Genomic DNA, 14,017 nt, shown 5'->3' on the forward strand with positions numbered 1-14,017 from the left:
CAATCAGGTTTATTTGCGTAGAAATTTGAAGTAGAGCAAGACCACCCACCTGGAAAGTTAACTCCATCTACCGGTACATCAGAAACGGACTGATTTGTACCGTAGTTATAATATTAAATGGGAACTGTAACACGAGTGTACATGATTCCTCTGGTTTAAGTTCACTGATTGCTTCTGGTTCTACAGCAATCAGGAGGAAACAGCGACAGAGCTTGTGAGCAGCCTTTGTTTGTTCGCTCACTGATTCACCCATGGGCTTCAGTCGACTGGACAACAGCGCTACGTAGACTGTAAAAACAGCTGGAAGCGTGTGCACTGTGAAGAGACTGTGTTGATGACCCTTGTCCAAGAAAAGCAGCTGCTCAAAACGTAGCCGAGGTGTCAACAGTTGATGTTATTTGCTAAATTGCATTTCAGTATATATAGTGTGTATGGGGAGGCAGGGGTCTTGACCAAGGGTGTGCTGACAGGCCGGTCTGCTCCCGTCTACTCTCTGTGTGTGTGGGGGCATCATCGTTAGTGGTGCTCAGTCGGAAACTTTGTCACCAGAAATGAGATTCTTGTTATTGTGTCCTGTATTCAGTCAGTGATTAGAAATACAGAAAGAGACAGTTCCAGTTTTCAGCAGGAGGTGACTTTTTTTTTTTTGCATCCCAAATGGCCGGTTGGGCTTTCTTTGGTCATGCTCACATGGCTCAACATGCATATCCTATCGGGATTTATTATACTGTGCCTCATCCTTGACCGATTTGAAACAAAGTTGGGACTACATTTTGGTAGCATTTCCTCCAGCAGGCTTGGTTGTCCAGCATTAAGCACCCATAATGGATAATAATGGATAGCTCTGGGGTATGGTTAGCCTCGCGCAAAGACAGCCAGTCGAGCTAAATCAAAAGTGAACAGAAAGTGCTTGAAAAAGGCTGTATCTTGTCAGATAGCAGGCCAGTTGCCAACACATTGAGGAGCCACAAGGGATTTGTCTTTGAGCTTAGTTAGGTTAAACATGGCTTGGACCTGCTTTTGTCTGGAAGCACAGAGATGACATTGACACGGTGGTTCTTTTAAAGGGATAGTTTGGGTGTTTTGAAGTGGGGTTGTATGAGGTAATCATCCATAGTCAGTGTATTATCTTCTGTAGATGGCGGTTGGCACGCCACCAGTTATTGCAAAGCAATATACTGCTGTGTTCAGGGCCAGCTGCAAAACTCATTTTAAACACGTAAAGAAAAAGGCCCGCCGAAAAAAACTCAATATCTGTTTGTCTTCGCTGCATGTTGAATATTTTCACCCCATTATCTTGCCATCAGACAGCCCTTTTTGACAGGGAACTGAACTGTAAGAAAAGCTTCTCTATACTCTCTTTAACGCCACAAGACTTTGTTGACAAAAACAGTATCGATAAGTTTCACATTTCCATGTCACAAAATACAAGTTTATATTTCCATTACCTGCAGTAACAGGTTTGTTTTTGGACACTTGGTGGGAGCGGAAACAAGCTGTAAATATATCAGAAATAACTTACAGCAGTATCGCCTTTTAGGTTTATATGCTAAACTTGATGGTAAACGGTTGCCTGCTTACACATACAGCAGTTACAGAGCATCAACATCATGAATTCAAGTCCATTCGTCACTTTTCTTTTAGCTCTGCTTTTGGTCTTCACTACCTCTTTGGCTCTTAAATGTGCTGAGATAAGCAATTTGATATTCAGAGCATTGATAAAGCAGCAAACACTATTTGCAATGTAAAGATAAAGTGGAGTAATGTCTACCTGAGCAGAGAATGAAGCCACTCTCCTGTATGTGTTCTAATCCGAGCTTCTTTGTTCTTTGTTGACAAAACCAGGCCGGCCGTGCGTGCTTTGAGTGCGTGGTCCTGCATGTTAGCGTGCCTTAATGGCTAGCTCACCGCAGCTCTGCACTACGCTCATAAGGCGGTTATAGCTGATAAGGCCGTCCCAACCAATGGGGTCAATGCGGAAACATAGCACCCTCCCTCTGGTTCCCCCTCAGTTAAACTCTGTTGTCGATGTTGGCACTGATAGCACCGTTAGCACCGTTATCTGCAAGTCGCTCAGCCGTTGCCATGTTGAGAGCACCGTTATCTGCAAGTCGCTCAGCCGTTGCCATGTTGAGAGCCGTTGACAGGCAATAGAAACACACTCAATCTCGTATGCGACGCCTGCAGTCAGCAGGGCAGGTACAGAAGCATGCAGTAGGTATTTAGGGCCTTTTTTTGCTGGAAATGACGGATGCTAAGAACGGGGAGAGTGAACCAGAACAGTAACATTGTGGACAATAAAACCAACCAGAGCTAATTGACTCTAAAGTCCTCTGTAGAGCTGAGGGGAACAACAAAGTAGGCTAATATTCTCTGTTGGTTTGTCACCCAGAACAACTCCTTTCACATTCAATTAGTGGCTCCGTTGTTCATGTAGAAATATTGATTCTAGCCGCTTTCAAGTGAAGAGATTAACCAGAATTTGTCATTTCCACCCTTTGTGTTTTTTCTAAGCAAATAATCCCAGTTGACATTGGTGGGTGTCACACATACATTTTTACCATTTATCCCAATTGATGCATTTTTCTTGTATGCATCCTCCTAGAATTTCAGTGGAAACCAAGAAAATCCACGATTTAACACATTCTCCCCAACCATGAAATTGTAGCATTATTAGCAGTATTAGTCTTTTTCACAGCTGTTTTTCTTTGATTTATTCGATTTTTTTGACCAAACCCTTGTATTTGATTTCGATTAATTTGAAATCAGGACACGTAATAAAAGATATGAGGTAAACTAGCCCAATGTTTTATCAGTGAGCATGGAGCAGGACAGGATTAATGGGTTACAACCAGTACGCCCAGTGCCTCCGTAAGTCAGTGAATGAGGTTGAGCCTCAGCGACTGAATAAGGCTGCCCCTTCTTAACCAGTTAATCACTTACAATAATCAGTTATAAAAGACTTGAGAAAGCCCAAAAGACATTATTTGTAAAATCTGCAGATGTCCCGGTCTGTAATGTAGATATCGAACAGAGCTATTGACTGTTGCTTGGTTCCTTAAGGCCTGTAAAACTGTGAGAGCCTTATTTAACATTATAAAGGTGGATCAGGTGGTCATATATATAATTAATATACTGCTACATATAATTGTATCTGTCATCAAGTAGTGGTTGACTGATTTGATTTAGTTTCAGTTGCTTCAATATTGATAAAAAGCTCAGCCAGTGAATTGAATGCTGCTCTGTGTCTTTTAATGCTCCCGTTGTAACATTCAACTTTAACTTCAGTAAATTGGGGTTGTGCTCCTTGCATTTGAAAAGGAAGCATGTAGGGAGCAAGAAGAAGGCAGTAAGAACAGCAGAGAACACGTAGGTTACTATCTTGTAAACAAATTTTAAAAAATGGATGTTGCACAACTAAACCTTCTTGATGATTTCAGTTAACCTATTTACTGTGAGACGCTAATACCCGATGTGTCCCTTTACTGCAATTTGCTCATATTCCATTTTTAAAGCTAGTATGTTATTTCAGGCGCGAGTAGACACCTGAGAACCCAGAATTCTATGTATGAGCATGTGATCTCGTCTCATTTTGCAGATACACGTCCTGTGGGGACAGAGGGAGTGCGCACCATGTTGTCTTGTGGGTAATCCAAGTTACATTTGTGGATACATGTTCAGTCGAAAACTGAAGTGTTGCAGAAAAGTCAAAACATTGCTGGCAGAACATGATATCTAGAGGATCTCTGACAGTGAACTTTGATATCCTCACACAGTGGCCCTTTTATTTAGGTTACCTTGGAAGCTGTATACATTCATATAGTGTAAAAAGACATGCTATTAAGCAAACTTTGTCACCACTCAATGGGATTCATCTTATATCACCGCACTGTATGCGGTGGTGTATCGCTGAGCAAATGGAAAGTCACAAAAGGCATTTCCTGCTGTAACCTCCCTGGCATTTGTAGGCCGGCACTCAAGATATCTATGTTACCTAGAGATCCTGTTCCAGCCAGCTTTAACGGCCTGTCATTCAGTAGTACAACATCTCCCCACCAGAATGTTTGGAATACATACAGTAGTACAGCTACAATTTTTTGATTTAGCCTCTCCCTAATAGGCCGAACCCAGGATTGTGATGATTAAATTGTGTACAGTAACTAAAACTTGCAATTATTCCCCCTCTTGTCAGACGAGGGCAGTGACCTGCAGCTGCTCTGGCTGGTAAATGGTAGAAGTAAACATAATTAGACTGCATTTGTGCATCCCCGCTTCTCTCTCGCTTTAGTGCTCCTGTGCTGGGGAGTTGCCAGATTGTCTTGTGGCCTCACCGCTACAGGAGTGACGAGACACAGTGGTGTGTGTAATTAGCAGGCAAGTGTACACAGCTCCCCACAGTGTTCTGACCTCGTGCTGCAGAAACAGACGACAACACAACCTGCGCCGGCATATTCCCAGCCCCTTCATCCCTCCTTCATCCTTCCCTGTAAATGATACAAAGCCAACAGCTTGTGAGAAAAGCGAACAATATATCCTGGCCTTCTCGCGTACACTTCCCTCCGTGTCGTTCTGCACGTAAATTGGGTTTTCGACTGAGTCCAGATTAGACAGAGGGGCAGCATCTTAACTGGGCTATAGAAGACAGGATAATAAAGGAAAAAAGGTTTTCCCTTAATGGGTCCTATTTCAGAGATGGGATGTTTCATACGTCAGAGATGGGACCTTCTGGACAGTAATCAAAATACATAATTGAATGATTTAGTGTTGCTCAATTGAGACGATTCAAATCAGTGTCGTTTCGATTTACATCTCAGTTATTGCTTTGCAAACAACCACATTCAGTCATTCAGTCAAGAATCCTTTCTATACTTTAAGATGATCTCATCCCTTGGTAATATAATAAGAAGTATTGCCTTGTTTGTAAAGATCAAGTGATAAATGGGTTCCTAGATGTTTCTTGCCACTACTGTGTGTGTTTGCAGAGCAAATATTGTGATATATGACATAATTCAAATATAAGGTATGTTTTCCCTATCTATCTCAATCAATTAGACATCTAGTTTTGCTGTTATTTAACTGATACCAAAACACATTTATTATTTCTAACACCTTATTTCACTTGAACAACATAAGAACGAGTCTTTTGAAATGATCTATATGTGGAGGCTTGGAGAAGGGAGAATGCAAGGACAAGAGAGTTCTGGCACAACTTTACACAGTGACACAAAGAAGATTGGTAGGTAACACTTGACTGCACAACTTTGAACAATATTTGCAACAGTGACAACAAGAACGTTTTTTAAAAAAAGAGCAGATTTTGGCTCAGGGGAAACCTTGTCATGTGTAAATTAGAATAAATAAATGTTTGTCCATAACATTGAATTTCTGCTCTCGTGAAGTTGAACAAATTTAAACCTTCTGTAATTGTGTTAATTGACATATAGTATACTTACATATATATTATTAAACAGCATTACATTCCCCACAGTGAATCGTCACATAAAAGTGAAAGAAACAACAAAAATATTTTAAATATTCAACCACAAACTCTGGTGTATGGCCACGGCTGAGGGAAAAGGAGACAATTAGAGCAAAAATATTTTGTGTGTCCCCGGGTAAGATTTAATGCTAAATTTGCAAGACTGCCAAGAGCCTTCGCCAAAAAAAGTGAGGGCTCACTTTTTAATTGCGCTGGTTGTCATTACGGATATTACTACAGACAAGTCCAGATGCTGTGCAGTTCCACAGGTTCTATCAATGACAATACTGCCATCTTGGAATTATCTGAAGAATCACACAGTTGAGCCAAGTTGTTGTCAAAAACACTAATTTGTCGAAGTCAAAGCGCCTTTTTGTCACAGTAAATTAACAACCGCAAGTACACATGGGAATTTGAGCATCACTCAGCATAAGTTGAGAGAGTGCATTGTTAGCATTTTGGCAAACTTAATCAATTCTGGAGCTTTTATGTAAAACTGCTGTGTTGACTCTTGTTATTAAAATATTTACCAGCAGGAAACTTTTATTTTCTGGCACACATATTGGCCACAGCAGTTGCAAAGTTGAGCGAAATTGTAAAACACGGGGAGCGACTGTCATTCAACATGTGGCGAGAGAGGGACTTTTCTTTTTGACTGACCTGTATTTGGTTTCCGATGGACATGTGCCCTGGGAAACATTACTCACCACCCTGCATGAGTTCTTCCCAGTTGCATTCGTTTGAATCATGGTAGTTCCATGTCAACAGGGAAAGCATAACCTTAAATATTTATGATTTATAACAGAACCCAATAGTGTTGTTAAACTGGATGTATAGTAGCTCCAGGGATTCATTTAAAGCAGGTGTGGTTTTTGATTGGTGTTCCAGTGGTCAGCTTTTTGCAGGATGCTTATGTTGAGGTCATGTATATACTGTATAGTAAGATTATAATACCCTCCGAACAGAGTTAAGCACCACTTCAGATGAATTGCAAGCATAATTTAAGAGATGATGCTGAAGTATTTACGTCTACATTACTGTAGTGAATCATGTGTAGTCGTGTTGTTTTGTAAGTGTGTTTAAAATGTGCTCGTCACAAACGCAAAGCTTCGATTGGGAACACACGTCAAAATAACAAGAGGAAACCACATAATGACTGTAAAAGGATCACAATAACAACAAAACATGTTTATTAGGACACGTTTCACCAACAACAACGAGACAAGCTCTCCTCATCACAAAAATGGTGGCAAATTTCTGACAAGATGAATCAAAATCTCTTCTGTAATTGACAGAACCTGAAGTTGTTTACGAGCTTGTTATCAGGTGAGCCTTGTAGTCTCCTTCGTTTCTGCCTCAGCTCTGGTAATAACTCAGAGGGGAATTTGCTTCTGGATATCCCCGTGTCAGATTGCCCCAGTAAAGCGGTTAGGCTGTCGATTTGAATCAAGAATTGGGCTCTCATGTGCAGCTATGGGACAGCTGCCCTATTATTGACAGTGTGCGTGGGCAGAGGGTCCACACAAACTCATAAAATCATGTCACAATCATGTCATCATAAACCCAATTTATAGGCAAGCTGCATTATGTGTTGTTACCATCAGGGCAATTATGTTACACCGGTATTACCACTGCTTCAGTTTTTCTGAATGGTCGTAGGAATAGGCAACGGATGAGTCACGTCTCTAGTGGAGCCATCAGACTTAATGTGACAAAGGCAGGTCATCGTCTTCTGCAGATATGTAACTCGCGATTAATACCCTTTGTAACTCTAAATTGAATCATGAGAAATGATTGTATTGCTGAATCATTTTACAGACCGCTCACGCACCCCCATCTTTCCTTACCCGTTCCAAAGAGCCGCTGCTACTGGCCCAAATGTGTCACACCTAACAAGGCTCGCTGCAAATGCAGTCTGTCAATATGTCTCAAGCCTCATTCATCAGCTATCGCTCTTTATCTCAGCTGTCACTCCTCTTTCACATTTCACCACCGAGAGGCTTGCCTTTGCCCCGAGCTTTGTGTTCAATTCCACCCCCGGGTCCTCTGCTTTAGGGTGTAAAAGCAATGGCAATCACAGTTCCTTGCTAAACCCAAGTGTGACAAGGGAAAACAGAGAAGGGGTTTGGGGCACAGAAACTGTGTAACCAGCTGATTTAGAATCTCTCAGCAGATGTTTTATTTTATTTTGGTACACGCAGCATCTAATGATTGACATTATCTGCTCTTCTCTCATTAACTGGTTGTGACAGGCATGGGAATCTCACACCTGCATGACATACCTGTCTACTGAGTGTCAACATACTGACATACAGTAACACATGTTGGGTCCTTTTTTTTTGAACAAGTTTTTAATCCGTAACTCTCACTAAAAAGAAACATACTTCAATATGTTGTATGTGTTTTGTTCCCAGGGTCTAAAAGGTGACCCAGGGCCAGTTGGTCCAGTTGGTCCTGAAGGCAACAAAGTGAGTGAGTCTGCCCATACAGACTGGCCCGGACAAAATGACACCATAATTGTTTTTCGTTGTTCTTTTTCAAATGCAAATAGATACTTCAGGGAATCAGCTTGACTTTCATGAGCTGTAGTGTCAATAACAAGTGTGCCCATCTGTTTGAAGTGCTGCTATGATTGCTACTCCAAACATGGCCAGCCAAAGAATATAGTTATTGCTGTCTTAACTTAAGTCATTGATGGTCCTATAGAGCAGCTTATAGCCCGGCAGAGAGAAAATGTTCCGCTCACTATATTTGCAGAGTATTTGTATATTCATAGGGAGAGCTGTTTGTAATAGACATAGCCAACAAAATCCCTTTATCTTGCTCTCTCCAAACTGGTTTTTATTATAAAGCCTACAGCAAAGATGTGGATTGCATATTATTGCCTTCTTGTTTGTTCTTGTTTGTTTGTTTGACATTTGGTCCCAAATAAAATAAAAATCCAAGAGTTATGTAGCTACGTCATGTACATGACTGGTTTGATAATCCTGTGATTTAAGACAAGCTGGACGTGCAGTAGAGGAGTTTGATGCAAAACTTGAGCAGGTTTTTTATAGTCTGTCCACTGACATCACTGACATGAATTAGATAAACTCTTGTTGCAATGCAGAAAATATTGGTCTGTTTTAAACTTTACTTTTTCGTTTCATCCCATTGTGGGATTATTTTCCAGGTATGAGATGAAATGTTCTTCCTGTAATTAGTTGCCATATATCTCCAGCACTTTCATTCTTTTCCTCCCTTATTGGGGCTTTTTTTGTTTGTTGTTGTTGTCTTTTGGAAGAACTCATCACATAATTGTAGGTGCAATGCTCTGTCTGCCCGCCTTGAAGTTATAATGAGGTCTGTGTGTTTCTGTGAAGACAACAGAGAATCACAGCGCATTTTATCCTATTTTCCGGATGGGATGGTGGGGATGGCGGTGGCGAGAACCTTTGTTTGTATTGAAACTGACAGAGGGAGGCAGATTTGGAATATAAAGTAATGAGTCCCTTGCATATCCCATAGCAGGCATATTTTAGCTGTGACATTCATTGAGACAACAAAATGGATATGATCTACAAACAGCTTTTTTTCCCCCTTCATCCACATCTGATGAACAGGTATTGCCAGATTTAAAGTTCGCTGATCCTCAACTCAGAGCTTAATAACGTACTGTTGGGATTGCGGTGTAAAGGGGAGAGACCACAGCAATATTGGACAATGATACATGAGTTTTATCTGAAAGGGCACAAAACAAGTGAAGCAGTAAAAAGCATGCGAGATCATTGCTTACATTGGGTAATGCGTAAAAAAAAATAGTTCTTGACTGCCCGTATGTCACAGTCACCAAACAATGTTATCATACCTGGCCATTGTCAATACTGTACTGCAAAGCTTTTACATGATATAGTACGGCTGTGTTTATTTTAAGGCCTGTCACATTTAATGGCACCAGCCTGTGAGCCAATCTGGCAGTTTGAAAGACATCGGACTTCATTTTAAGACGTACTGTAAATACCGTAGTGCATATTGAGATATTACTGCTACGCATAGTAAAAACCTGACCTTCAGTTTTTATCACAAACATTATGACTGGCCTTTAGGCTAAATGTTTAAAAGTCAAAAATATATAGCTGTAGCCATTTCTAATGCAAACAGAATGTTAAAGATGCAGTTGACTGAAGATTTAAGTCTTTTTTACTCATTATTATCTTCGTTCACAGGGTGATGAAGGTCTGCCTGGAGATCCGGGGCTGCCTGTAAGTTCACACTGTTACATTTGCATCTCATTATGCTGTAAGGACATTCAAAAGAAGTATAAATATTGAAATGGGCTCATGGGGGTGTGAACTGAAATAGCTGGACTGAGCTTTGTAAATATCGCAGCCTTTTGGCTGACCGGGTGCTACACACGGTGTTAAAATGTCTGGCCCACAGAGATGGAAAGTGAGGCACTCAGGTGAGCAGTGTCTGTGTCACGTTACCATTACCTGGGAATGGGTCAAACAAGGAGCAGATAGACAGGGCTCAGTGGGCCTCCTCACTTCGGCCAAAAAGGATAAGGATGAGCAGCCAGGCAGAGAAGAATAGAGCTCCGAGCCTCAGGGGGGGGGGGGGGGGGGTGAAGGTTTGACAGGTAGTCGCTGGCTGTATCCCACATGGGTGAGAGAATGCACTTTTTGGGTTGGTGACTGTCCCTGCTGACTTCTTCTTTGCAGACACCAGGGAAGAACAACAGCGCACTTTATGTATTTCGATCTCATAATTGGACTGGCTGTACGAGCGCCTCCTCTGTGGTCTTGTAAAAGCGAGAGGACAGAGAACATAACCCAGAAATGTGCTCATTCCAGTGCCCACACAAATTGAGGGTACATGTGTCAAGTGGACAGCAGACATATGTACTAGCAGATGCTTCGTCACCTATCATGGCATGTAGTGAATGTGTGGGCACAGATGCAAACACACACACGCACGCTCTCGATGCATTGTAGCCAGGGAGTTGGCGGCTGCTGGAGATTAAAGGTGTACTGTGGGTGGTTAGCTAATTATGTACACATCATGAGGGGATCTGTCTGCCAGTTTAGATCACCACTGGAGTGATACAAAAACTGTGTCCTACTGCTTCTGGCTTGCCCCTTTTATGCCACCACAGTGCCTACGATACCCACGGAACACTGCTGCCATCCATTAGCTTTTCTCCAAAGCTAATTTTAACGGACAAGCAAAACAACACTCTTTCCCTGTAAAGCGAACATGTTTTTTTTGCAAAACCTCCTCACATAATGCCAGTGAATTGGGTGGTGAGTTTGAGCAGAAACTGTTGTGAGGAAGTTATTAAAGCAGTGGGTGAATTTGCATTGTACATTGTATTGCTTGTTAGTATCCAAGGTCAAAAATCTGTTCTCACAAGCCAACAAAAGTTGTACCGCTGTACATGAATAATTGATTTATAATCGAAAGCACTGCATGGACTAAGGCATGTTTTATTTAGGGTGTCACAGGTCAGCGCTGTCACTCTTTTCTTATAGATACAGCTGCAAATATCTCCGGGCTGTCAGCCTCCTTGTTCATTTTTCTTTTCTTTCATTGTTATTTCTTTGCATGAGGCCTCTGACTAACGTGAAAGACATATGTTATCGAATGTCCATTTCTGCAGCTGTTTCCAAGAAAAGTCAACAGAGTTTGACTTTTGGATGCCAATTGAAAGAGGACACCAATTATTCGGCCAGTCTTTGAAAGTCGAGATGCTGTATGTGTCCTTGTGTCCATTCTGTGGGCTGGTGGATAGACGACTCTGTCTGCCCTTTAATGACAGTGGCCAGCAGGGCGTCTGGGGAGTTGTAATAGCCATGCCCTGACTTCTCTTCGGGGTCATCGCAGCCAAAGATAATCACCTCCTGACCAACTGTGTTGCTTACCTATAACTGGAAAACATGTGTCGTTCAACAATCTATGAATGACGGGAGTCTTGCTTTCAGGCTGACTGACTGTTTTTGATTGTTGATTGATTCCTAGGCTGACAAAGAATGTCTCAAAGGAGATCAGGTACCCAAGTTAATGTTGTTTTCATCAGAAATATGGAAACATTCTGTACTTTTTGAGTTCATGCTTTTGTTTTCTTGTTTACATAACTTGTTATTTGTCACATTCAGGGCCCACCAGGTGACAAAGGAGAGGAGGTAATACATGCATCGCTTCATTTCATTGAAGTATCTCATTGTCCTCTGTTTGTTTCTCGTTGGACAGAGTGCATATATAATGTTCTCAAGCAACCAAGTACAACTATTAGGTTCAACCAGCAATTATTGAAGCACAATAAGTATATCTTCGCACAAGAACTCCCAAACAAAATCACCACTCAGTATGTACCTTGATTAACTTACTAATTGTTCCTTATCAAGATACTGTGTAGACTAATGAGATGCTTTGATCCTCTGAGGCTGAACGTTGCCTGTTAAAGGGATCCTGGATCCTGAAACTGCAGCTGTACATATTCCCTTCTATCTATTCATGCAATTTTAACGAAGCTAATGCTGCCTCTCCTATCACTGCAAATAAGCCCACTGTTTATCCACTGGTCTGTTGGGAACATATGACACAAACATCTGTCTGCATCTGCTTTTACAAGAAGCAAGCCATAATATCTTCCCGCAATACCGCATGAATGTAGCACCCAATTCACTATGATGTCTGTCCTATTCCCCAGGGATTTGCTGGGGTGCCGGGTCAGCCAGGGGAACCAGGCAAAGAGGGCAAAAGGGTGAGTAAACACCAACAGTCCACCAGTTGTGTTTCCTGGCTGGTGGTTGTACTGACTGAGAGGACCTGGCCAGGGAAAAGGCCAAACAGCAGCTGAGTGGCTGTTGTTGTTTTAAGGGAGGCTAAGATGATCTGTAGCAGAGAGACAAGAGAGGGGTGGGCTTGTTGACAATTAATTAATGGGCTTCATGGCCAAGGGGTCACACACGCTCACAGTTTGTCCGGCAGCACGCATTATTAAGTTTCCAAAAGGTCAGCTTCATTTGGGAGACTATGTCCATGACTAAATCAACTGAAACATTCCACCAGATGTATTTATTTGTCACCTCTGACTGGAGTAACTGTGGTTCGGAATACAAGTGTCAGGATTTGTGTTGTAAATGAAAAGTACCGGTACATACCATACATTTACTACAATAGGAGGGCTGCTTTTCAGAGCTTTGTACCATAAAACCATCAGTCTGCGTGGGAACATTTGCAAAAGTCCGGTTCATTTGAAAAGTACTTTTATATCATGCATGGTGTTCAGACATTCTTTTTGGGTGATTATAACGCTATGGTGGGCTGAAGACCAACAGCAAGAATGTTATTGTTCCCAGACATCACAGCTGAAAGGCAGTGTTCAAGAACAGGTGGAGAGAGAGTGTCCTTTTGTGTCCAATCGACCTGTGTCACCGTGATTAAAAACAGGCTCTCCCGACTCAGTATTCCGGCTTATATGACAGAAAATGGTCATTAAACAGGAAGATGTTGTCGCTGGAGCAAAATATAACATATAACTGTGTAGCAGGTCGAGCCATAGAGCAACCGTGTGTAGGTCTGGCAAACGTTGTTTTCAGATTACGAAAGAGCCGAGATGATGCACAATACTTGGAGCATCTGGACACAAGTATCTCAAGAATTCCCCCCTCTGTTTGTGAATACACTCAAACTCAAAACGTGGTCCCATAACAGGAACAATTTATGACCTGTCATCAGTTGTATTATTTCTCAATGGATCATTTCCCACAATGCATGAAGTAACAGGATCTAAAAGTGAGCTCAGAGTTTGTTTTGTTGGGGTTTTGTCAATGTTGTCCTTGCACTTCATCAGCTCGGTGTTAAGTAGGCACAAAGCGCCAAAGGGGCCGGGATAATGGTGTCCGCTTTTTATTCTGGAACACAGTTTTATGATGAATCTTTCAATCATAATTGGTGTTGAGGAATAGAAAGTCACTCTGCGTTTGATGTTGTGGCTTCTTGGTTTCCTATGTACTCGTAATATTCCTGCACTAGTTGTTTCTTTGAAGATGTTGTAGGTGAAACAGCCACGGGGCTTTAAGCTGGCCATTTCAGACGTTCTGCTGTTGTTGTAGTAGCTGTTGCTGAAGACACAGTTCTGATCTATTAATACCCTGTCTTTGATGACTGGCTGACTACATGGTGACTGTTCATGTGCTAAGGTTTCTGCTTATTCTTAGCTCCACGAGTCACATGTGGCCTTCGAAGTTGTTGACCGATCTGTGTTTCTGCAGTTTGACAGCCTATTTTAGGGAGGTGGACATGTATCATTATCAGGGGCTAGCTAGTGGCCAGCTGATCCAGCGAGAGACTCTCACCCAATTAGCAACTCTTGTCCACGCTTTCGACTTATCGGTTCTACAAAGAGCCGTAGCTGATGCACAAGTGATGCAGAATATCTTGACATCGAGTGACCACTCCGAAACCTTCATAGAATAGCTGGGAGTAGAAAGCTTTCAAAAGGCCTTAGATTCAAGCCAGAACATCTCTCACACTGTCCACTTGAATTAATTGTTG

General features: G+C 41.9%; 1 protein-coding gene across 7 annotated transcripts in view; it reads left to right on the top strand.

Moving 5' to 3' along the window:
- LOC306785781 (uncharacterized protein) overlaps window positions 1-14,017 on the top strand; it is a 97,177-nt gene that overhangs the window by 22,193 nt on the left and 60,967 nt on the right. For all 7 annotated transcript variants that reach the window (XM_079280266.1, XM_079280271.1, XM_079280272.1 and 4 more), the window contains exons 12-16: window positions 7,894-7,947; window positions 9,685-9,720; window positions 11,477-11,506; window positions 11,614-11,640; window positions 12,168-12,221. In XM_079280266.1, coding sequence (XP_079136392.1) covers window positions 7,894-7,947; window positions 9,685-9,720; window positions 11,477-11,506; window positions 11,614-11,640; window positions 12,168-12,221 — 201 coding nt within the window. The remainder of the gene's footprint in view (window positions 1-7,893; window positions 7,948-9,684; window positions 9,721-11,476; window positions 11,507-11,613; window positions 11,641-12,167; window positions 12,222-14,017) is intronic.

The sequence above is a fragment of the Melanostigma gelatinosum genome (assembly GCF_949748355.1).
Source record: "Melanostigma gelatinosum genome assembly, chromosome: 12".
In the NCBI taxonomy this organism is placed as follows: domain Eukaryota; kingdom Metazoa; phylum Chordata; class Actinopteri; order Perciformes; family Zoarcidae; genus Melanostigma; species Melanostigma gelatinosum.